Below are 25,756 nucleotides of genomic sequence, written 5' to 3' on the forward strand. Positions count from 1 at the left end.
TCAAGTATTTAAATTTTAAAACTTACACTTGATTTTTTCTTTTTCTAAATTCTATGATTTGCCATCTACTTGGAGGACTGAGTGAGCAAGTTTTTGTCCTAAATAAGGGCCAGCTTTCCCTGAATAAAATTATTCTACTATTATATGCAGTGATAAAAGCATAATGTTCTCAGCCTAACAACTTCTATGTAATTATCTTTTCTGGAAACAACACTGAGTCAGTTACCATTTTATAGTCATAACATGCTAATTTCAAAGTGCTGAAAAAATTCTTAATATACTTAAATTTTAAACCACTGAGAGACCGAATATTTGTTTTTTCCTGTGTGATCTTCTAAGACCTTTGTTGCAATATTGTTTCTAATATTCCATACCTTCTGCTGCATCATCATCAGGATTTGGTCATTAGAATTGTAAATTAGTTGTAATGTGAATATAATAGCTGTTCTTGGGAAGAAGCTTTCCAGTAAATTGCAGAGTACCTTACCTCACTTCAAGTTTCTTCTTTCAAAACCACCCATTTACTCTTGAATTTAGTTTGGAGAAATATAGAGGCATAATCAGACCTCAGAAGTACTGGACTTTTCTCTGGACTATACATCCTACTGCCAGATTTAAAAGTATATTTTATGACATGTCTCCCTGTTGCTATGTCACTAATATAATTAGTACCACATGTCAGCATCCTGTAGCTATAGGTTTTGAAAATCTCTTGTATGTAAAGTACAGGTGTAGTTTCTTGATAAATAATACTGCTTTCAGTTTTAAGTTTTTCCAAACTCCCATTAGGCTTTGATAGTACCCAAACCAGCAGTCAAAATCTGTACATTTATTGGATTTACTTTGTTCTGTTCTCATTCAAAATGCAAACAATTTGACTAATAAAATCTCCAGCCACCCCACTTGGACTTTGGACCACAACATATCTTACGAAGCAAGGCTGAGCTTGATGAGAACTGAGCTAGGCTGACACCACTAAAATCAATGGAGAGACTCCCACTGCCTTCAGTGAGCGGAGAATCATAACCTACCTAGTAAATCTCTAGAGGAAGTGATTATATGCAAATAACAGAGGTATAAGTCCTATTTATAATAAAAAGTATTTTAACATAAGAATTGTAAAAAATTCAAACACTAAAATTCTTACTCATTTCAAAACTAAAATCACATGCATTGGACCTAATTCCTTGCACCTCTGCAATCCAGATTGTTTCACCATGAACAGGACATTAAAACCCAGCAACTACTGTTACACGTTTGACTACACTTAGTAGCAGTAAGAAAGTGGGGAACTCAAGATACAATGTAATAGTGTTTCATTTTATCTTTTTTCATAAGCAACATCCTTAATTATGGGGAGCAGTTAATGGAACAAAGCAGCCTGAGCTATTTTAAGAGCACAAATTTCCTCAGTGTTTAAAAATTTGGCTTCTGGACAATTTTGCTGATAGTTCTGCAAAACTGTTTTCTGGCAGCTAGGCAATGGTTGCAGTGTGTCTCCATTTGTTTTTTAATCACAGTGTCATAACCACATTTTTCCAGTCTAGTGAAGCAAGAACAGGCATGCACATTTAATTTGTTTCTGACTCTGGAGGAGTTCTTCACTGACTAAATTTATTTACCATTGTGTTGCTCCCAGGCCTAAGAGGTCTCTGAACAAAAGACAGCATTTTGCTCTCCAGTTGTAAAGTTCACTTACAGAGGTTCGTTAAGCTCTGTGTAGCTCCTAGGCTGGAAATCACAGAGCTTTCCAAAGAACTGGAGCAGGGAGTGGCTGTTTGAAGTCTTGCACCTATTTGCCTCTAAAAACATGGGACATCATGCTGTTACAGTGTGCCACACAGTCACTGGGTGACTGGCTTCCCTTATTAAATAAGTGACAACATACTACATCTTTTTTTTTAAGTGCCTATAGAAATTCAACAGGATAAAATTAATAATCTATATATAATCATGCTGGTTTCATATGTGTTTCTTTGAAGATCTATAAATTTACAAAGAAGTATTGCATTTCTGTAAATTCATTAAATCATCTTCTATCTTTCCATAGCAGAAATTTGAATTTCTATGGGATGTTTCAAAACATCTATACAAAAGATATATGTTTTATATTATAAGATTACTCATTAGGGATGAGGAATTTCAGAAGGTCTCAGTATCCCACTTTTGTCTCAGCACATTGCAGAAGCCCTTAACAACTTTATACTTCAAATTAATACCAGTAATGAATAATGTCATAGTTGATCTCATATTCTTCCAGCATGGCATTATTTCCCATCATACTTAAAATATGAGATTTGAATATATGAGGCACCCTTCTGTTTTGATCAGTAGATAATAAATTCTGTTTGTGAAGCATAAAATAAACATTTGATAGTTAATAGTATACTCAAAATGTAGCAAATATGTGGTGAAAGGTAAGATTTTTTTACATGGCCAAATTTTATTTTCACTGTCATTGCCATTTGTCCACAGTATATGACACTGAAATAATCAGGTTTACTCTGATGTGCAAACATCAGCAAATGGAATTGCTTTACTGAACTTCTGGGGGCTTTAAATCATTATTGAGATGTTTAAATATTGTTCATAATTAAGAGGAACTTTTACATTTCACTAGACTGACATCTCTCCTGGTCTCCATTGTAGTGGCTTACTGCTAGAGGAACTTATGTATTCCTGCTATTAGCTTATTTTAATTTATTTAAAATTTTGAAAATACTTTGAGAAAAGCAGAATAGACAATCCAAGTAATTTATATGGATTCACAATATTGTTATAAAACTAGAAAACACTTCTATCCATGTTTCACAGGAATAGAGATGCATTATTGAGAAGATGTTTATCTTGTGGCCACTTGAGCCTGCCTACTTTCTTAAAAGTTGTACTAGCTTAAGATGTTTTAAAAACTTGTATAAGTATGCAGTCTAGCTCATCCAGAGAACTGTAAACCTTATTCAAATTGTTTTATTTCCTGTCTGTTTTACTATGATTGCATTGTCACACATAAGCTACTTTTCAATTAAGCAGAAGGTACAGAAAGTGGTCAATGTGTAGTGACACACAGTTTGATGGGGGGTAAATTGCTTTGGAATTGACTGATAAGGTGTCCAGTTCTAAGTTCTTAATTTTTTCAGCTTAGATATCTAAATTAGGACTGTGAATTTCCCCCGCAGATTTGAATACTTCAAACATTACAACAGTGCTTTGTAAAATCTCTGTGTTTTGGTCTTGCTGTAAGTTATTAGGCTATAGCAGTGTTGCCTCAACACTGTGGAAAAGGGCAATTATATTTCTTCATGTGTAAACCCTTATGAAGGAAATACTTCTTGTCTGGAGCACATGGGTTTTCCTTGTACAAAAACATACCTTTGTGAAAAGCCTGAAGGCATTTCTCACAGCAAGAGAAAGTTTATTTGAGCAACTGACAGAAAGAAATATGTCCACGGGTTATGACCATCAACAGCAGAAGCAAAATCAAATGGGGACACAGTGTCTCTTTAGGATGTTTGTGTTTAACTGATAGCATTTCTCTTCATAATAACCTATGAAGACATGACTGAGAGAAGGGGAAAGTCATATAGATAACCTTCTGGTCATAAGCTCAATACTAAGTCAGAGATGTGTCTTTAATTGAACAAAGATTATATTTTCTTGAATCTGTCACTGAAACGATTACTTAAATCTGTAGTTTGTCAGGATTAACATGCTCTTTCTCATTCCCATCAGAAGTAGTAACCAGCAACTTTTAGCAAGGAACAGTGTACTAATCTGTAGTCAGATAAATCCAGTTTGCCAGCACTTATTTCACTTATCCTGTGTAGAGGAAGATTTGATGATGCCTTGTTTTCATGGCTCTCTTGTTTTTCACAGAAGCACAGCCAAACATAATCCATTTTAGAACCAGCTTGAGGGAAAAGCAATTTTTCATCTGAGCTGTACTCTCTCAAATAATAGATTTGGGATTTCAAGACTGGTACTATTACCAGTCATTTTTTAAAGTGTTTGGAGAACCTGACCTAAAAAGAGGTAAACAGGTCACAAACCTCCTATATAAACTCTAAACAACCACAAAGTGATTTACAGTTCTGTCATTGCGTGCTTCACCAAATAGTTGTACTAAATATGGTTATTTACACAGTACGTTCTTCCTGGAATTTCACAAAATAATTTGTATAACATAAAGACTCTCCCAGGCTTGGGCAAAAATCTTAGCCCAAAGCATATATTTCTGAAGGTTAAAAAATGTTTAACAACTTGTTAGATTCAGATATGCCTTTGTATTTCTAGTAGAAGGCAAGAAAATCAATGCCATGAGAAAAGCCCATTATTTCAAATGAACTGACTTGACTAGAAACTCCAAACAACTGGAATGACTCCAGTATAAAATAATCCATCTTCTCTGTAATTTTGTTTCCCTTCTCTTTTATGGCCACCCAAAAATACACAGCTGCCTCTCAACTTCCTCAAAAATGCTGTTGAACTTCCCCTTTGTAGCAAACTGCTCCATCATTCCCATTAGTGTGGGAGGCACTGCTCCTCCTTTTCCTCTGCAGATGTGATGGTCGTCTCTTGTCCATGCTTTGTCAAATGGCAAAGAATTTTTTAAAAGTCCAAAAAGTGGAATAAAATCTCATATATACACTCTTTAGTGTCAGAAGCAGGAAAATGCAGAAAAATTATAATTAATATGCTCATTGGTTTATAGGCAGATTAGAATTTGTGGGTCTTAACTATATATTCAGAATCTACAGATAAGTTGTCCAAAACTTTCTATTAATAAAACTATGAATTAGAAAATGCAAAGGTATTTTGATACTATATTCCTGAGTGCAAAACATTTTTTTGGTATGATCAAAACTTCAAGAATAATCTCATTTTTAAACCATCTTTACAAATAGCTCTTTAAAAACACTAAATGAAAGATTCCTTTCTTCTTAAATTTTTCCTTCTCTGCATATGTTATATTCCCACTAGTTTCTCGAGGTCCCACTTGCTGGGTCCAGTCACACAAATGAAAGTCAATGGATGTGCTCCAAGTAAATATTCAGGAATAGATAGAGGAAAACTCATTATGGTCCCGTATACCGGGCAGTAGGTTTATAAGGCACTCACGACTTGGCAAAGGATCTGTTCTTATTGCTTCAGCAATTACAGATTCCATGTTGTAGGCAGTCCTAAAACTGAGCTTCTTCTGAGCATTTAAAACAGGAAGCAGCAATGTTTCTGCAGGTTTGCCAACACCTTTCACTTTGTCCATTTCTGCTTTTGGTACATGTTCATTAAATGAGATGATTTAAACTAAAAGAGTGTGTCAAAGCTGAAGAGAAATCAGACTCAAATTAATAAAACTAAAGTCCAATCACAGCTTTTAAAGGTAAATTCCCTTTCCCCTTCCACTGTGTTTAGGAAGTGATTAGCTGATCAGGTAATTTACAGATCTCAGATATACAATAGACTTCCAAGAAACAAATAGCTAACAGAACTGAAGTTATTTCCAGCACCGCTGTATCTTAAATGTTCATTTGTTGGAAGGAACCAAAAAGTTTGCTCTTCAATTTTTGCTTTCATAGCCATAAACTACTCAGTTCCAGTAGACTTATGCACAGTGACCAAACTGGTAATATGGAATCATGCTTTTTGTAAGATGTCTGTTAAGCTTAATTTAAACACACTAACTTGAATACATTACACTAAGTCCCCTCTTCTCATGAAAAGCAGTGCTCCTTTGGCCTTCATCTAGATTTTCAGGAAAGAAATTATAGCCTGTATTAGTGTGAGATGGCCCTCTGAAAGAATAAGTCAGAGTCATAGTAATCATTTCAATTTCCCTGGACAAAATGTCAAACACACACACTTAAGAATGTAGGAAAATATGGTTGCCTCTCATCTTTAGACACTTATGCAAACAAAAGTTTCTAAAATCAAGATCATACTTTTTCAGCATAACTGCCATAGAAAATGTAGTTAAAGATATAGTTAGTTGTTCCTACCTTGCACCTCATAAGCTCCATAGAGATGTGTGACTAGGCAGCTCTTTAAAGATAAGGTTTTCTAATACTCTGTGAAATTCTCTGGAAAAAAACCCAAACATCATTTAGATAAAACTTGGTGCAACTAAATTAAGTAAAGACACTTCTGTGTTCTATTCGCATTCTAATGACTTCTATTTGTGGTCTGTTTGTGTTGTGGTTTTGGTGTTTTTTTATTAGAAGACAACAATGGATGGTCTCTGCAATTTGATAAACATTATACAAAGGACAAGTACAATAAACTGAAATCTCTGTATGCATTTCAGACAAAGACACCTGAGTGCTGTAAGTAATTACAGATATTATTTGAATGATTATTAATGATTCCTAGAGAAAAAATATACAGCAAATATATGCTTATCAGGAAGAGAAAGGGATTACAGTTTCATTTATAGTAAATCATAATTAATGTCTCAGATAAACAAATGGTAATTTGAAGCTAATTTCAGTTCCATTAAGGTTAATTCATTTTCTGCAAGCAAAGTGTCAAACATATGCCAATTAACACATGCCAATTAGGAGGGTAATATAAATCTTTATTTGAATTATATTGATACTGCTGGAAAGACATGTATTTCACCCATATTTCAGAGTGAAATAAAATTAACATTCCCCCAGTTCACTTCTTTGTACATGAAATGTACACTTATGCAGGCCTTTGTACAGACTTTCTGATTTTGCTGCCTACTGTGAGCACTAATTTAAAGCAGAAAGTTGAGGTGAAAGGGAGCAAGACTTCCTGACCCATTTTTAACCCACGTCCACCTAGACAGAATTGTGCTCATTCTAGTAACATAAGAGGACTGAAAAAATCTAAAGAATAGCTGCAAAATACATGTGCCAGGTTCCCGTATATCAAGCCTAACACTCAAGATCTTTTAAAAGCTCTTTAGAGGCCAGGAGGTAACACAATGTTTGTGTCCCTTTATTATTAGGTTCTTCCCAGGTCTAAATAAATTATGTAAAAACTTGGCCCTTAATTTCTGTGTGACCGAACTTTCTATGTCTTTGTTCTCACTGTTCTTTTACACTGTATTTCTTTACTCCACATCCCATCACATCACACATCCTACCTTTTGCCACAACCGTGTTCTTGTTCTCATGCAGTGGCTGGTGATGTGCCAGGAGAGTGTACCTGCCAAGGGCTGGAGATCTTCTGTGATGCTGTCAAATTACGTGCTGTCCCATCAGTCTCTTCAAACATAACCATAATGTAAGTGAAGTAGTAAAGTGGTCTCTACTTCTGTTCAGGTTTGACTGTCAATCGCACAACCTTTTCACAACTAAGTCTTAGAATTATGATCAGCTGGCTCAGCTGGTGCTTGGAAAGCACAGTGTCTCCCTGCTGACAAGTCCTTTGTTTTAAGTAGAGATTTTCCTTACATAAAAGGAGAGAAAAGAGACTAAAAATCTCTGTGTGAAGTGATCATTTTCATTTTGTAACAGTGACTTGAGCTAGCAAGAGTTTCAGGAAGTCTAAATAAATCTACAAAAGAAATGTTTCCTTTAAAGCACAGTGCTTAGAACCTTTTTATTATTCAATGATCCTGTCAATATTCCTAGTCTATATGCCTGTCAATAAAGGCAATTATCTTCATCTTAGTGGAACTACCTCCTTGAGCAAATCTTTTTAGGTCTCATTTGATGTGTCTGAATACACTGTTATTTAAAAGGGTTTCGTGTGAGCTGAGTCATTATACAGACATGTATGTGTAATTCAAACTTTTTTAAGAGGTCAGAAAATGGTTGATGTGCACTTGCTTTGCACCTCATTGCTTGAGAGGCAGTTCTACGTGTGGTGAGCAGAGGGCAGCATCACCTGAGGATCTGCCTTGTAAAGCAGGGGTACGGATCCTTCCATATAGTACCAGTCTAATATTTCATAATGAAAATTGAAATGGAATGCCAAATATGTGTTTAAACGGGCTTTGGCTCATGGTTAACAAAGAATTGAAAAACACTGGCCTAGTTCTAGCTTTAGAGAAAGCAGTGAGTTGGTTCAGCTGGCTTTTGAGCTAGATTCTCTTCTAATCCAATCATGTCCTGAAGGAATTTTGTTTTTGAGAGGACACTTGAGTATCACCAATGGAGACAGGGACACAGGGGCACATGACTGGGAAATAAGCTCTATATGCATTTGAGGTTTGAAATAAATCTGTAGTTTACACTCAAATCTTTTTCATTCTTATATTTAACTATTATATTGCCAGTTTTTCTGGGGCCATGGCAGAATTTTTTTTCTTATTATAAAGCATTTATCTTTCTGTTAAAATAGATACAAGTATTCAGATAAAGAGAAGTAGATGTTCAGATAGTTTCATGATGCTTTTCTTATTTAGCAATATGAGACCTGCTTTTATTGAATAACAAAAGTAGAAGCACTGTAAGAAGCTGGGAAAGTAGTTTTACTGTGTGCATTCATTCCTACAGGTCTCTTCAGAGGAATCTGCTAAGGAAACTTTCTGCTGATGTTTTCAAGAAATACCAAGATCTTAAAAATCTGTAAGGGAGTGCTTAAAATTAAAATACCTGTTTAGTGCATTCAATATTCATCCTCTCTTTCTCCCATATATACAGACACAGAGCTTAACAACTGAGTAACAAAATTCTGGTTTATCCCACCCTTCAGTACATCATGTGTAGCCTCTTTGGCTCAAGTAGCTTGATTTGACATCTTTCTTTTTTTCAAAAACATAATTTCTGCATGTTTAATGTTTTATATGGACTGGTTTATACCAGAAAAATGCTAAACTTTATCATCTGAAGGAAGTTACATTTATAGTAAACAGTAAATGTCAAAATAAATTCAAGAACGTCAATCCGTTTATTCTGCAAAACAAAAGTTTGAAAACTCAAGCTTCCCATTGTCATGGGAAGCTCACTCAAATGACAATTTATTTTACTTCTGATTGGTACCAACCCGATAATGACCCAACTAGTCAAATCATTATGGCAAAACAACTCTGTGTAATGTTTTCCTATGTGTAACATATGTGTTGTTCAAAAATCATAACCTTGAATCTTTTTATTTTAATATAGAATTAGTGAAATTAAAAAATTAAACGCAATCTATAGCAGGGCATCGATGCCACCAGTTCAAAGCGCTCTTTTATGGGAACTGTTGTACTGCAGCACCACCTCGTGTTGTGAAAGTTAGGTGTCATTATGACTTTGAGGTCTTGATAGATATATTTTTGTTGAAAGAAACACATCCATATCTATCTCTACAAAACGTTTGTTCCTAATATTGACTTCTAACCATTCTGATCGATAACCACATTTTCCAAAAGGTCTTGAGCAGTGTTTGACTGTAGCCCATTTTGTAAAAGCCAATGTCAGATTTCTGATTGCTTTTTGATAGGAACGCATCTGGATGCTTTATTAATTGTATTTTAATTAAAAGGATTTTTATTAAATATTACTCAGAGAATGCTTTAAATGCTTTTAATGCTTAAAAATTATTTGAAAAGGATTTAAAGTTTCCAGCTGATAATATTTGTAACCCATTATTTCATCAAAGCAGATAAAGAAAACCAGAATTAAAAAAATTACTTTCTTTAATTTACAGAAGATTACTAAGATTTTCTTTACATTTTTATTATATTATCTTACAAATGCAACATTTTGAGAATTCCCTGATACTACAAATGGAAAATTCAAAAATTATTTTAATTCGAGGTTTTCTGTGCAAAATTTTGCTTGTAGCAGAGATCTAACTAAACATAAAGATCAGGTCACATAGGTGAGCCCTGCGAGGTTAGGACCTAATCAAGGATGTTGCAAACAGCCAGTTTGTTGTTCATCTCAGGAAAAGTGAGTGTCCCTTTGAATGAACTTTGTAATTGTGCTCTTTGTGTATATTTCTTTAAAAACACCTTTGCAGTCTTTGTGGCCATAGATGTGAAATGGTTATTGTCAAATTCAAGGTGTAACAAGTTTGACAGTTTCTTTTAAAGTATCAAATATGCATTCAGTTTAGCTGATAGATTTTAATTATTTACTTTATTTGCTTTAACTTTGTTTAGAGAATTAATTGTTGTTGGGTTTGTATCTTAGGTATCTTCAGAATAATAAAATCAGAGCTGTGTCTGAACGCGCTTTCAAAGGTTTATACAACTTGACAAAACTGTAAGTATTGCTTCTAGAATATTGAAGTAAAAAGCAGCAGGCAGAGCTCTGACCATCGCTATGGATGTCTCTCTCTGTTTGATGCTAGGAACCTGCAAAATGGTCCAAATCTTTAACTCAGTGATTGAATTGAGAAAGCAAAGACAAATTAAGAGCTGTCTGTGCAAGTTTATCTGACAGGACAGTACTTTGAAAATACAAGTTGGGTCCACACTTCACTTCTATTTCTCAAATCCTCAGAATGGAAGAAGGAGATAGTATGGTAGTTACCCTGCAGAAAGTCAAAGAGAATGAAAAAGAAGTAAAATGAAAGCAAGAGCTTGTGATGGATGAAAACTCTTTAATGTTGTTATTTTGGTTTACAGAAGCAATTCACAATAACTAGTATAGGTAACGAACAATTTTTTTAGTATGATTTTGCAGCAGCTTTTTAAAAATTACTTCTAACTTTTAAGGAAAATGCTCAGTGAAAGAGGCAACACATAAATTTTGTTGTTTGGTTCAGTTTTTACTGTAATGTTTTTAAAAAGGAAAGTTTTGAAAAAAATGTACTTATTTTTTCCATCATGTGAGTGTGGTTGATTATCTGTTATTACAGCTGCTGTTATTATCTTCCCAGACCACTGACAGCACCCCTTTGCCTTCTTTTTCAGCCTTTCTTTTCCCATTCTTCTGGCATCTACATTTATGACTGATATACTTAGCAAGGACTGAACAGGTCCTGGGAACATTCATGGAACAAATCACTGCACAGAAAGAAACAGGGAAGGGCCTAAAATATGTCACAGTGAAAACATTTAACTGGCTGTGCTTTCTTACAGATAAGACAAAGTGCTCTACATAATTGCTCTTAATGTCCTCACTAGAGAGTGTTTTGTATTGCTGTCAAACAATGGCATAAAAATTACTGTAATCAAAAATTATAATTATGAAAAAAGTAGTAGTTTTCTGATAAATTATCAAGGAAAAAATAATCTTAAAACTCACTTCATGCATCTGCTGCTAACTAATCATTCCATTCATTTATCTTTGGTTGATCCTGTTTTAGATACCTGAGTAACAACAAGATAACCAGTTTGGAGCCTTTTGTCTTTGCAGACCTCCACAGACTTGAATGGCTGTATGTTGTTTTCTTATTTGTATTTACTCGATAAATAATCAATTAAAGACAGATATTTGCATTGCTTTCATTTTTTGCACATAGCAATACTTTATACTGGATAATAACTAATGAACTCCTCTTACATTTTTTTGCATCATGTAAAAAAGCAATTGACTTTGGTAAGAGCAGAAAATAGCTCTCGGGCCTTAGTGGCTTCAATGACTGATGACTTATACACTAGTCAATAATGTTGATTACTAATTGTTTGTTACAAATTAATAACTTAAATAACTCAGATACTATAAAACAGTATAAAGATAATTTTTGGGCAGGTCTTTTCCTGTAAATAGTGCTTGAAATTTCTGGACAAAATGACTGTCATAATCTGAAATATTGGCTTATTGCTGCTCTTCAAACAGATTTGGACTAAGAAAATTACTAAAATAAGCAAATAGTATGTCTGACGTTCTTCCATGTGTTTGGAACTGTTGTATTACCACAGAACACTATTATGCTGTGCTGCTTTGTTTTCACAGAGAATTCATTCAAAGTATCTTGATCAAAGAATTTAAAAAACTCAAGGGAAAACACTTTTCCTAAACTGAGAGTAATTACTTTCTTGGAGTTATTTTTTTAAATTAAATTTTTCTGAAAGGAAATCAATTAATACCTTAACCTGTTAAGGAGTAATGTGATACTTTTTAAAGTAGTTTGACTGGGCATTTGAAGAAATCCATTACAAAGTATTTTACTTTTTATTATCTGTTCAATTAAATACTCAAGTCAATTATCAATCTGATACGTGCTTTGCTGTAATTTATAGGATAATTGAAAATAATAGGATAAATCGGATCTATCCATTAACATTTTATGGACTCAGATCACTTATTCTTCTGTAAGTATGAAATAAAATACAAAAGAGTTATTTAAAAGAACAGAATGGAAAGGGCATATACATATAAAAAGCTTTTTGTAATGACAGGGCTGGCAATGCACCTGTGTTTTTTTCTTACTCCAGGCAAAATGTGCTGGAGCAGGAGGATTTTGTGAGCAGTGGACATGCAGTATCTGGAAAAGTATAGAGAACTGGGTGGAGGAATGATAAAAGGTGTCACCAAGAGGGCAAGAACAAGGTGGCTGCAGCAGTTGTGCAGTTCTAGTTCTCCTCCAGATCCATGGTGCAGGAGGAGGGGGTCCCGCAGTCCCTGTCCTTTGCAGCAGCCCAGCCCATTCCCCAAAACCCTGTCTGTAACCTGCTGCCACTGAATAATTATATTGGCTTGCTATGTTTTATTTCAGTAGCAGTGAAATGAAGTGACTCTTTCCTTTACCTGGTAATTAACAAGCTAAGGATAAAATACTAATCTGCAGAATGTCATAGGGAAAACATGTGGAAGTTTAAGAAAATAATGCTACTTTCAAAACTATGAGAAGCTAATCAAGATGTGGGTTGTGGGTTTTTTCCAAAAGTAAAAAAGTAAGAGAAATTAAGTTTTTTCTGTAATATAACTTTGGGCAACTATAACCAGCTCTACTATTCCTCTTTTTTTTTCCAGAGAGATGATGAATAATTCTCTTGCTCGTTTGCCTGATAAACCTCTGTGCCAATATATGCCAAGACTAAACTGGCTGTAAGTATACCTTATTTCACTAGAATAATATTATTTTGTTGTCTTTGCATTGCACTTCCATCCACTTTTTCTAATGGGGCACTGGATCTTGCAGAGTGCCTGCTGGGTCACTGCAGGGTTGATGACCTGAAGTCATCAATTAAGTGTGCAGAAGTATTACATGTCTGGCTCCCCACTTTCTTCTGTGCAGTCATGAAGTTCTGGCAGTATTTTTCTTTAATTACTTTTGAATAACTGCCTGAATTTATTTTCAATGATTGATGGGGTGTTCTTTATACCCTAGAGACCTTGAAGGCAACCATATCCATCATGTGAGAAATGCCACTTTCATCTCCTGCAGCACTCTAACTGTACTGTAAGTAACAGGATATGCTGGCTAGCTAGAGTGAGATATGCCTATGCTCAACAGTCAAGTGACTCATTACAGTTGATATAAATTTTTCCTAAGTATCGCAGCTATTTATCTCGAGAATATTAAATCGAAATGTTGGGTTCGAAATGAGCAACACACAGAATAACCACTGTTTACATTTACAGTGAAATATGCAACTAAAGGAAGTGATTTTGGCTGATACTAAGGTTTAGAAATTATCATTATAACTTTTTTTTAGAAGCAAAAAATCTCTTAAAAAGCAGAAAATGTACAAACACATAGCTTATTGCTTCATTTTAGAATTTGATTGACTAGTGGGTTGGCTGGCTTATCAACTCTAGAATTTTCTGCAGTTTCATTAGTGATGATGTAACCATCTTCTGAAAATCCCTTCCACTTTTTGATAGATTGGTAGGCTCCATGGTATCTATCACTTTCAATTTTTAGCTCTTGTGCAGTACCCCTGTTCTTGGGTTTCTCATTGTTTTTTAAATCCTGGTTGTTTAAGGAGCAATCTCAGTGGCAGATGAAATAAGAGTGAATAAAAAGTTGTACAACCATGTGCCTATGTCTGAGATGTGGTCAGGTTACAAGCCTTCCAGCCCACCTAAGGTTCCTCCTGCCCTCAGTTACTTACACCAGCCTCCCATGGGTGTGTATATATCTATATACATATGCAGATACACATGCATGTGTAGGATGTATAGGCAAAAAATGTTACTTATCAAACAATAAAATGGCAAACTTCTAGATGCAATTAGCTTCTGAACTAAATTGGGCAAATTCAAACTGAAGATGCAGAAAAGTGAAAAGTTTTAAAGTTTATAAAAGCTTTTCTACAAAACCAAATAGATATAAAGGAGTAATATGTTTGTTTTATTCTTTCAGGGTGATGAGACGAAATAAAATCAGTTCTCTAAATGAAAACAGCTTTTCTTCTCTCCAGATGTTAGATGAGTTGTGAGTAGATTTCTTCTCTTATTTGTACAAGTCACAATGTCTTGTAATTTCCATTGAAAATATCATTCATCAGAAATTCTGTTTCATATAACATGCCCTGGAGATGATATCCTTCCTTATGTTTTTTAATATACATTTAACAGGGAAGAAATAGTTGATAAAAATACAGTCTGTACCAAGGATACTGGAGCTTTTGCACTCAAGATAGTTATGTTCCCTAAACAGAATATTAATTAATCTTGCATCACCAGTCTAGGTGCATGTGTGCCTTCAGTGCCTTTTAGATCAGTTTGCCAGCTTCAGCTGGACTGAGATCTTCACTCTGTTACTAGGATTTAGGTTTAGTAAAAATAAGGTGAAAGGTAGAGATAAAAACTCAAGTGTGGATGGGCTGTTTTGACTGTGTGAAAGAATTTCCATCATGAAACAATACATTTCAATAACTTACAAATTAGGGGTATTCCCCTTCCTTTCTGATGGAAATTAAGTAACAGTAAATTATGTATCTGATGGTACATCTGAACTAATGAGACAGAGAGAGCTGGATCTAGTTTCCCACCTTGTTTTAAGAGTGTTCTTTTATAGTCCACATTCTGACAACATAGAGAATAAATAATATACTATTTGGCAGATAAAATAAAATTGTATATATTGAAATTGCAAAACTCTTTGCTAAAATTATGGATCCTACTAAGAGCTTACTGTATCCTTGTTTCTGCAGAGATTTGGCTAGCAACAAGATTGAATCACTTCCTGCATATATATTTAAGGATCTCAAGGAGCTTTCACAACTGTAAGCGTTCTTGGTTATGTATAACTGTATAACTCCCATTTGATATGATACTTTCAGTTGTGTGCTAGGAAAGAGAAGAGCACACTTGTTTGTATGCATCATTTAAGCTTTGACAAAAAAATATTTATCCCAAAGTAATTCTATATACCATTTTGTCCAAAATAGTTATGTAAAAGATATGTATGTTCACATCCCAAAAGCAAGTTCAAAATCCACATTTTTGTAGATCTTGTTATTATGTACAAAATTATCTGTGCTAGGTATATCATAAGAAATTAATAACTTGATGGGAATATTTTAAGTAATATCATGATTTGACTCAAAAATAGATCATAAACACATAAAAGCACCATAAAGATACCTTGATTACAACCGCTGTGTTCTCATGAAAGAGCATCCCTGGGATCCAAGTGTGTACAGCTGCATTTATTGAATTTGCTCATTTTAAATGCAATATTAGGACAGAAAATATAAAGAAAAGTTAGAGAGAAGTAAAAGAGGATGTACCGAGAAGCACTCTTGCGCAGAGTGACATCATATAATACTAATATCTATTTCCACATTCAAGAGAGTTATTCCCTGTCTCTTGAACTCGCATGCAAAATCAGTTTATTTCTAAATCTAGTTTATTTCTAAATGCATGCAGTTCAGCTAGGTTCTTTTACTTGAAAGACAAGACTGTAAAGTTTAATAACTAAATATTTCTCTAGCCTTTAAGCATCAGGTTGGGGGAGGCAGTTACGTGCCTCTATGGCTGTGTACAAGGCAATAGCATACCTGTGAAGCATCCAGCTACTGTTTCCACTGCCTTAGGATGCTAAATAATACTAAATGATCGTTACCATTTTCAGGTGTAACTTCCAAGGGTACAAGTCCTTCCTTTAGGACTAGAAAAGCAGATGGGTTATGTAGTTTGACTTTATATTTAGAACAAGCAGTAAGGAAGACAGCCAAAGTTACTTATGTTGTATTTACAGGAACCTTTCTTACAATCCCATCAAGAAAATACAAATAGACCAGTTTGATTTTCTAATTAAACTCAAATCCCTGTAAGTATCAAGTCTTTATATTTTAGCTGTATTTTCTTTGTGATTATGCATATCCCTTGGAAGAACATGATCCAGAATATGTTTTGTAAGAAATTGTCCCCTGATATATTTTATTATTATGTTGATGATCCTTAACAATTTCAGCCTGGAAAATAATTACTAGCAATACTCAAGTATTTCTTCCTGAAAATACCAATTTCATAGTGGAATTTTGTCCAGGAAAAGAAAAAGATCATAAATCAACTTAGAGAAGTACATTGTCTTTTCAGATATTATGGAAGATGAGTAATGCAAACCCCTCACTTGACATTGTACAATTTGTTCATGGGGTTTAAGGGTCATACAAGGTCCATTTGGGGCTATTAACACTATGGGCATGCACTGGAAGAATACAGAAAGTGAAGTTCTAACTTACACAGTTAAACTTTACTGATCTAGCACTTCAGGGGAAACAATAGTGCTGCTTTCAATATATACAAAAGAATTAAAATGAGGAATCCCATGCCTATGTCACAAGAAAGCCAGCTTTTTCCCTTACATGCTGTGATCTGCGTCCCAGGTTCCCGCTGCTCTTGACATAATGAAGACTGAGCTTTTGCAGTGATTTGTTTGTCTAGTAGAGCACTCCCTGGGATAAAAGGCAGAAAAGATATGCAAAATATTGCTACTAGAACAAGGTATTATTTCTCCAGAGATGATGAAAGAACATCAATAGAATAGTACTTTGGAAGGGCAACATATTAATCAGAGATTCAAAGATACTCATAGCTGACAGCCCTAAGAGTTTTCTTCATGATTCTGGAAGAACAGTGAGTTTAGAAGAATTAACTGCAATTTATTTTATTCCACTTTAGATTTTATGCCGACTTTCTGGTCAAGTTTCAGAAAGATGACAGATTAGGCAAAATTAAAGTTCATCTCTAGTTTCCTGCAATGATAAAATCACAATTAAATGCTCCTAAGGTTTATTCTTTTACTACTGTTTTTCTATGGCCTTTCACTGGGAATACATATTTTTGCAGTAGCTTGGAGGGCATTGAAATTGCAAACATCCATAGAAGAATGTTCAGACCCCTAAGAAACCTTTCCCACATGTAAGTAGATTATTCTAATTTGCTTTCTTTGCATTTTACAATTACAAAATGCTGGATAATTGAAAACAAATGTGTATGAGAAGCAGCATGTGAGAAGTTGTCAAATTTTGACAGTTTTTGACTATTTTTTCTCCTTTCAGAATATGTTTTCTGAGTAGTTACTAGAGAGTTTTGGTATTCTGACAACCAAACTAGAACTATCTCTTATGTGTTTCTCACAACCAGATATTTTAAGAAATTCCAGTACTGTGGATATGCCCCTCATGTGCGCAGCTGTAAGCCCAACACTGATGGGATTTCCTCCCTCGAGAATCTTTTAGCTAGCATCATACAGAGAGTGTTTGTCTGGGTTGTATCTGCCATCACCTGCTTTGGAAATATTTTTGTTATCTGCATGAGGCCTTACATCAGATCAGAGAATAAGCTGCACGCCATCTCAATCATGTCCCTCTGCTGTGAGTATTCCACGCATAAAAGAATATCTTTTTAGTCTCCTCTTAGTGTGTACGATATTTGTTATTATAACACAGTGACAGACTTTCAGCTCTGGATTAACTGTACTTTCATGCTGTTGCAAATTACATTACAAAATGTTGTACCTTATATACCAGGAGGTCTCATTAAATACTGCCTTTGGCTGCTGATATATTGCAAAGGTTTCATATTTGGTTTTCATGCTGTGGGTATTCTCTCAAATTCCCACTTACTTCAGCAAGAAGAAAGAGAATACCAATGTTTTCAAAGGCTCATAAATCTATATTTTACTATGCATTTCTGAGTAAGTAGCAATTTCTGCATGTAAATACTGTATTCAAGATATTCTATTTTTTGCACAAGCAAAAAGTTACTTATGCAAATAAGGAAAATTAATATCTCCCAGCTCCCCAACATGAGTTTGATTTTTTTTATTTCCATCATAAAAGCAAGACAAATTTATGGATTAACTATTTGGCAGTACAGTCACTGCAATCTTGAGAACCATGGCTCAGTACAGGAGAGTCTATAAGTATTTTACAAATGCAAATAGATGCATTTTGATAGGTAGTTGTCAACAGTGTATAAAATGATGGCAACATTTCTAAATTCGGTAATTTTGAAAATTTGTTATTTCCATAGGAACAATCTGAATACTATACGAAATATTGAGGCAAAATACCTGAGAAGCCTTCAATTCTGTGTTGACAGGTCATCTTCCCTTACTAGGCTTAGACAAACACACACATGAGTTTTGAGCTAGCATTAGGCAGACAAAACTAAACTTTGAATCCAGCAGAGATGGCTTACTCAAAGAAATTAATCTTAAGCCAAATGTTAATAACTAAAGAATTAAGACCTAATTAAAAAAGAATATTTCTATAAATGAAGTCACGTCTTCTTCTATGTGCTAGCCATTTTTACCTGAGCTTTAAAAAAACAGGTTGGAAACAAGTATGAAACATAGACTGCCAGTCCTAATGAAAATTTTTTTAAAAAAGTAGGTGTGGGGAAGAGTTATAAAATTAATTATACTGCCAAAATTGTAATTCATAATAGCATTCCAACTGTAATATTTATTTTATATCTGTGTGTTATCTGACTTGTAAATATGAACTCATATATATATATATGTATGTATGTCTGTTTTCCAATATACATATTCAGAGAGAATGGGAAATTCAGATGTGTAAATAATGATGTTAAGCACTGTGCCCACAGGTGCTGACTGTCTGATGGGAATATATTTATTTGTGATTGGAGCTTTTGATCTTAAATATCGTGGAGAATACAACAAGCACGCTCAGTTGTGGATGGACAGTATTCACTGTCAATTGGTTGGATCGCTGGCTATTCTGTCTACAGAGGTGTCAGTCTTACTGTTGACTTATCTGACTTTGGAAAAATACATCTGCATAGTTTATCCTTTTAGGTGTTTGAAGCCCAGGAAACGCAGGACAATTTCCATTTTGATTCTTATCTGGATAATTGGGTTTGCTGTTGCTTTTATCCCACTGAGCAATAAGGAATTTTTCAGGAACTACTATGGCACCAATGGCGTCTGTTTCCCTCTTCACTCAGAACAATCAGAAAGCTCAGGAAGTCAGATTTATTCTGTTGTCATTTTCTTAGGTAAGTTGCATTTCTTCTTTATATATGATTAGAGCTACAAATGAGCCTAGTTTTCAAACCAATAAGAAAGCTTTGATGTTCACACCTCCTTGGATTGAGATGGTCCAGCAAGTACTTAAAGACTATGTCCAGTACTAACATTTTATTGTATTAGATGGGTACTTACATATCTTAAAATGGACTGAAAAAGTAGAAAGAAATTATTGACCACTAAGTTCCTGAATTAATAGAGTTTGCTAGGGAAGTAAAGTAACAGTAAGATCAGAGGAGAATTATGTAGTTTGGATCAGATGGCAGTCATTTGCCAGGTATCAATGAATGAAATAAATACCTGAGTGGGGGCAAAAAATTCAGTCTTGAGGTGAGGACTCAAATTTTCTGGCCACTTAATTCTGTGAGACCAGGAGTTTATACCAAATATTTTTCTTTACTACCTAGACTGTGAATAGGTGATGTAGAATTGCCAGTATGCTGTTAAATTATAACTAATTTTAACTTTTAAACACTTAAACAGGTGTAAACTTAGCGGCTTTTATCATCATTGTGTTTTCCTATGGGAGTATGTTCTACAGTGTTCACCAGACAGCGATTATGGCTACTGAAATTCGGAATCATATTAAAAAAGAGATGATCCTTGCTAAACGTTTTTTCTTCATTGTATTTACTGATGCACTATGTTGGATACCTATTTTTATTTTGAAACTCCTTTCTTTACTTCAAGTAGAAATACCAGGTATGTCATTTCTTTTGTGAGGCGTTTTTCAACTGTCCCTGCAGGAAGTGTTGCTTCTACTTCAGAAGAAAAAGGATTTAATAAATGAATCATATTACTTTAATTAACTTCATGTTTTATATCTATAAATATGTGCACAGAATATAACGAACTGTATTTACTCTTTAATTGAACTATATTACTATAATCATCAAAGATTAGCCACCTTTGAGTCAGATAAAAAACTCCAAAATTCAAATTGTTCAAGTTAGTCTCCATATAACATCTATAAAGTGTACACAATGTATTTGATAACCAAGGCTGATTTGCATTGACTTTTCTCATCTTACAACTTATTCTGTTCTCTTGCCTTAATATGGCTCAGGACAATACAGTGTTTCCTACCTTGATTTAACAGTGTAACTTATCTTGAATTAATCTTATTTTACAAACTGGTAATTATAGTTTAAAACATTAAGTTCTATAAAGCTCTGCCTACCTTCTTCATGCTGTAAATATGTTCCCATGTGAAAATACCATAACCTAAAATTTAAAAGATTTTTTTCCTTCCCTTTGCAATACCAGTACATGCCAGAAAGACAGGCTTTGTGTGTGGGGTTTGCAAACCATGTCAGAAAGAACATGTGGGCATGAGCAGAACAATCAGCAGTAGCAGATTCAGGCTCAATGTACAGATGTATGTCACAATATCAAGTTGGCAAAAAAATGTTTTAGCTCAGATGATTTTGCCATATGTGCTGACCAGGAAGTTGGAAGTTGCCTTTTCAAAGTTTTGTCTTGTGTTTCAAATGTCTGGAAGTTATACTGATCATGTCAAATATTTGGTTATTTTAAAACTTCTAGAACGCTTCTTCAAGAAGTTATCAAATCACCTAAGACATTTAAAAGAAAACACTGTGAAAAATGAAAATATTGTGAAAGACTTTCTAAGACAAGAAACCTCGAGGAAATCTTGATGAATTGCAGGGTCATCTTAGGTTCATTAAATGAATGTGTTAGTTAAACCAGATTTAACAGTAATTACTTATTTCATAAAATAAAAGATGCCACAGTTAGCTGCCTGAGTTTAGTGAAGTTTTAAACCCCGTTTGATAGCATTGTTTTACTTTGGGGATACACTTGTGACAGCTTTAGAACTAAGCACTGCCTTTTTTTCCAAAACTGTAGCCAATGTGATAGTCATAGACAGGAATGTATTGCTAAAATTCCAGAGGGGGATGGAGAGAAGTGTCACAGAGGGAGAGTGAAGTTTTTTGGGGCTTCTTGGAGCAATTCTATAATAGTTTGATAAATCAAACGTGATGGAGGGCACCCACTCACATCTTTCACCACTTTAATCCTATCCCTTCCCCACCTGCTCCTTGGGTAACATCTTCCAAACAGTAAGGATGAGAAGGGGATGTAGTAAAAATGCATAGACTGACATAGGCAGACAATGTGAACACAGAAACTCTTGCCAAGAGGAAAAGAAGGAAATAAGGAGGATCTATACAAATCCCTTTTCAGGGGAAGGAATGGAGAAGTCCTGGTGCAGAAGAGAAAACCAGTCTCTGAGAGGATAAGGGACTGGAAGATATTCGGTTTTGCAGGAGGGTAGGACATCAGGGACATGATTAAGACTGCATGTTACTAGTCATGGGAATAGGATGGGAAACAGTGATCACAGGAAAAGACAGGGAACAAAGCAGAGGCAAAAACTTTTGGGACAAGAAAATGAAATCTGCGAGGGCACATAGGGAGCTATGGCCCAGAAGAGGGATAAATGGAAATACTGGGAGAATACAATATGTCAGGTTCTTCAGGCAGTCCTGGAAATAGAAGGAGGTAAGATGGCAGTGCAAGCATAGCAGTGAGACGAAAAAGTATCTGTTGTGACAGAAGGTCAGCCTAGGAGAATGATCACCCCTTCACCAGGAAGATGAGCTGCAGAGGCATCAAGTGCTTGTGTTAATGGGTGCAAACTCTGGAACACATATTACAGCTGCCTTTCTTTTTCCCTCCCTAAGGTACCATAACTTCTTGGGTGGTGATTTTTATACTGCCAATAAATAGTGCATTGAATCCTCTTCTCTACACTTTGACCACACGACCTTTCAAAGAAATGATTCATCAGGTTTGGTACAATTACAGACAAAGAAGATCCAAAAGAGGTAAAGGCAGACAGAAAACATATGGTCCATCATTCATTTGGGTAGAGATGTGGCCAATGCATGAAATCACGCCAAAGGTTACGAAACCTGTGCTTTGTACAGACTCTTCTGATGCTTCAGTGACTACACAGTCAACAAGACTAAATTCATACACGTAAATACGTTTTGAATCCTCGCGGTGACATCGGCACTGTTAACTTCACATCCATGGGCTTACTGCTTTACAGCAATGAGCAAAAATGAGGGAGGTGTGACACCCAGGCTCACATAGACCACTGCTGGAAGAAGAGGGAGCAATGTGTCTGTTTGCAGGTAGAACTGACACAATAATTTTATCATCTCACAGTGGTACCTGACATTTTGACAATTTGTCCTAGATCAGTATGAGAAATCAGTTGTTTGGGGCTTTTTATTACCAGAAGCCAGGAGTGTGAAAAAAAATTAATTTTCATTTAAAACAGCTCACCCTGAAGGCAGATTGTTTCAAAATCATCTTTTTCTGGGGAAGTGTGTGGAGGAAAGTTATTCTGTTTTTTTTTTCAATTCCCCATTTCAACAGCTGAATGTTTTTAAGTGTTAATTGGTTTCAACATTCAGAAATGTATTCTCTCCTGAAAATTTTGTCTGGCTCTAATTAGATGTATGAAGTCTTAAAAAGATTTAGGGAGCAACAAGTCTACAAAAAATATTTAAATTTCATAATTAAGCCACTTTATTTTATCAGTTAAAGCCAAACAAGTGAAAATTCTATTTTTTCTATAAATTCACCATCTATTTCACCCATGTAAAGACAATCCTGAAATTATAATGATAGTTCTAATATAGTTGTCAGGCTGGACAAGACCTTGAGTAATCTGGTCTAGTGGGAGGTGTCCATGTTCAGGGCAGGGAGTGGTTGGGACAAGATGGTTTTCATGATTCTCATTCAGGCAAAACCAGAACTGTGGCAAAGAAAAAAAAGTGTTTTTTTTCTCAAGGAAGTGTCCCTCAGCCATAGCTGGTGGAAGTTTCTACCTTCAGAAGAGTAGCTTTTCCTGGAAAGACTGGACTGAGTATCCCAGCATCTTGATGCTGCTCTTTTCCTCATATTTTCTTAACGGGCTACTGTAAGTAGCTCAGCACAGCTTGCAGACTTCAATAAATTCCAGTCTCAAGACATCTTTCTCTGTATGTGGGAGACAGCCAAATAGAAAACTATTTGTCTTAGCAGGTGTCATGACATCTACATTTTAATCACCATGTGCATCTGACTGGAGGCATTAATTTCAAGACCACAGCCACTCAGCACCTTTTATTTAGCATTATTTTATTTTCCAGAATTACAAGGCTAAAAAAAATAAGCTATCCAAAATAACCCCCAGAGGCAGTTCCTTCACATATTCTTACTGAAATTTTTCCATTATGAATTATCACAACTTCCCTTCTTCTTTCAGTACCGTACTCAGTCTGATGACCTAGAAGCCCACAAAGGTAAAAAGGTTTTTTTTGCATTGATTTGAAACTATTTAAGTTAAAAGATACTTCCAATATTTGCACTTAACTTCTTAACAATATAAGAAGTAGAATTTTGAAAAAGTGTGACTCACACTTCAGCTGTTTACAAAACTTTGGATTATCTTGAAATTGAAGATTGTTAAACATCTTGTTTCCTCTACTGTATGTTTTATTGAAATAAAATATTACCTGCTGAACAAAATGACTTCTCTTCCAAGCTGTTTAGCAAAATTTTGGGTTCTGGCGTTAAAAAAGCTAAGTGAAATCCTACCACATGGATTGCCTTTAACTGGGGCAATTATAGCTCAATTCAATAGACCTTTGGTATTGAGAGGCCAATGCCTCTTGAGAACTGTAACTGCCTTTGATGAGATATTCAAGTATCTCTGTCCTTATCACTACTTGTTTTTCCACTTGATTACAGTTAAGTCATTGTCACCTTTGTTTTGATCAGTAACACAAGAATAATCAATACTACAGAATTTTTTGCAACATCTTTATTGTTTTGATAAGTAAACTACAGTTGGTCATTCTAGGAGTACTACCAATAAAAATAAAGCCAACTAATAAATCATAGTAGAGTCATGTTGTCCTGCAGACTGCCACTGCATTTCAGCATTCCTTTTTTTTCACAGTGCTTTGTTTGGCACGGGAGTTTCAGTTACAGGAGTTTCAGACTAGTGATCTTTCAGACAAAAAGGTTCTGGCAACATTAAGCTCAATTCTAACAAACTAGTAACTACTTAAGGCAAAGATAAAATGATAGGACCAAATACTGAAAAAGCTCTGACATGCTTCCTGAGCAATGGGAGAATACATGTCACAGATTCTTTTCTAACTGATGGAAGCTCTTCCTTACAGTTCAAAGTAATCCACCCCATCAGTAAATAATGCTGTTAAATTTCTACCATGCAGAGACATATGGTCCATCATAAGGCACTTTATTACAACAAAAGATAGTGTAAAATTGTCTGCAGTAATAAAACTTCTTGTAAAAAATCTGCAGCTTTACAGACGTACTACTTTATATACGGCTAAAAATAGTAATGTTTGGGATATAACTTGCCATATTATCCATTACTCAGCACGAAGAAAGTGTGCACAGAAAAAACCCTGAAGTTAGGTCAAGTTTCACTGGAGTTGGCAGGGTGTCTGTTGGTGACAGCTCTTAAAAAGGAGGGCTGACCATACTTCCTCACGGGACACCACTTCCCCTCAAGTAATGAGTTCTGAATGTACCACATACTAACTTTGCATCTACCACGTTAACACAAAGGGGAAAAAAAAGTGGCGGGGCAGCGTGGTGGAGGGGAAGTATGAGATCGCTTGAGCTGCCACAGAGAGTCTAGAAATTAAAACTCATTCCCTAAACAAAGTTGGGTTTCTTTCACTCGGTGATTTACAAACAACACCCACACGAGTCATCAAGTATTTCTGAAAGAACTCCGGGCTCACGTGGAGCTGCTGAGGGAAAACAAAGCTCCACGCGAACTCCCTAAAAAAGACGGTTTAGAAGAGCCCCCGCTGCGGTCGGACGGGAGCGGGGCCAGGCCGGGCTCAGCCGCTGGGCTTCAGGGACTCGTACCCCTCCCGCAGCAGGTCCCGCCACGTCCTGAGGAACCGCGCGTTCTCCGAGCACTTGGTGGCCAGTTCCTCCACCTGGGCCGACACGGCCGACGTCGCCTCCAGGATCTTGGCTAGCGAGAAGGCAGCCTGGAGGAAGAGCACAAAGGTTGGGGGTGACTGACGCCCGGCTGAGCCCCCGAGAGGACCCCCAGCGCCCTCCCCAGGGGACCCGCGCCGGCACTCACGTCGCCGATCTGCATCTCCACCTCTTCCAGCAGCTCCCGCGTGTCGCCGCCGGGCAGCTCCGGCAGACCCGAGCCCTCACTCCCACGGCGGATCCTCCGGGGCTCGGCGCCGGGCGCTCCCTCGGGCAGGGCCGCGGGCGGCAGCGGCCCCGCCTCGGCCATGTCCCTCTCGCCTCTCTGACACGGCCCGCTCTCTGCGAGCGCCTCCCGCGTCAGTGTCGGGCAGGCAGCCCTGCCCAGCAGGGCGCGCTCCCCGCGGAGCTCCGGGAGCTGTAGTCCCGCCGCGGGAGGGAAGGGGCG

General features: G+C 36.1%; 2 protein-coding genes across 2 annotated transcripts in view; one reads left to right on the plus strand and one right to left on the minus strand.

Moving 5' to 3' along the window:
* The window catches only part of RXFP1 (relaxin family peptide receptor 1), a 47,197-nt gene extending 23,400 nt beyond the window's left edge, over window positions 1–23,797 (plus strand). The window contains exons 3-18 of the mRNA XM_071556162.1: window positions 6,213–6,317; window positions 7,140–7,245; window positions 8,463–8,534; window positions 10,089–10,160; window positions 11,209–11,280; window positions 12,086–12,157; window positions 12,819–12,893; window positions 13,177–13,248; window positions 14,155–14,226; window positions 14,948–15,019; window positions 15,997–16,068; window positions 17,091–17,162; window positions 17,388–17,617; window positions 18,858–19,268; window positions 19,783–20,001; window positions 22,008–23,797. Of these exons, the coding sequence (XP_071412263.1) occupies window positions 6,213–6,317; window positions 7,140–7,245; window positions 8,463–8,534; window positions 10,089–10,160; window positions 11,209–11,280; window positions 12,086–12,157; window positions 12,819–12,893; window positions 13,177–13,248; window positions 14,155–14,226; window positions 14,948–15,019; window positions 15,997–16,068; window positions 17,091–17,162; window positions 17,388–17,617; window positions 18,858–19,268; window positions 19,783–20,001; window positions 22,008–22,309 (2,096 nt within the window). The 3' untranslated portion in view covers window positions 22,310–23,797. The remainder of the gene's footprint in view (window positions 1–6,212; window positions 6,318–7,139; window positions 7,246–8,462; window positions 8,535–10,088; window positions 10,161–11,208; window positions 11,281–12,085; window positions 12,158–12,818; window positions 12,894–13,176; window positions 13,249–14,154; window positions 14,227–14,947; window positions 15,020–15,996; window positions 16,069–17,090; window positions 17,163–17,387; window positions 17,618–18,857; window positions 19,269–19,782; window positions 20,002–22,007) is intronic.
* Window positions 23,436–25,756, minus strand: C5H4orf46 (chromosome 5 C4orf46 homolog). Its single transcript, XM_071556166.1, has 2 exons — window positions 25,457–25,756; window positions 23,436–25,358 (listed from the first exon to the last, which is right to left on the minus strand). The coding sequence occupies exons 1-2, from the start codon at window positions 25,616–25,618 to the stop codon at window positions 25,203–25,205; spliced, it is 318 nt and encodes a 105-aa protein (XP_071412267.1). The 5' UTR covers window positions 25,619–25,756; the 3' UTR covers window positions 23,436–25,202.

This window comes from Pithys albifrons, chromosome 5, assembly GCF_047495875.1.
Source record: "Pithys albifrons albifrons isolate INPA30051 chromosome 5, PitAlb_v1, whole genome shotgun sequence".
NCBI classification, from domain to species: domain Eukaryota; kingdom Metazoa; phylum Chordata; class Aves; order Passeriformes; family Thamnophilidae; genus Pithys; species Pithys albifrons.

What these genes read in the sequence shown, in the direction of transcription:
- C5H4orf46 (XM_071556166.1), bottom strand. Translation starts at nt 25,618, where the DNA reads ATGGCCGAGGCGGGGCCGCTGCCGCCCGCGGCCCTGCCCGAGGGAGCG. An exon ending in TGGAGATGCAGATCGGCGAC is followed by an intron (nt 25,359 to 25,456) that starts GTGAGTGCCGGC and finishes CTCTTCCTCCAG; the next exon opens with GCTGCCTTCTCGCTAGCCAA.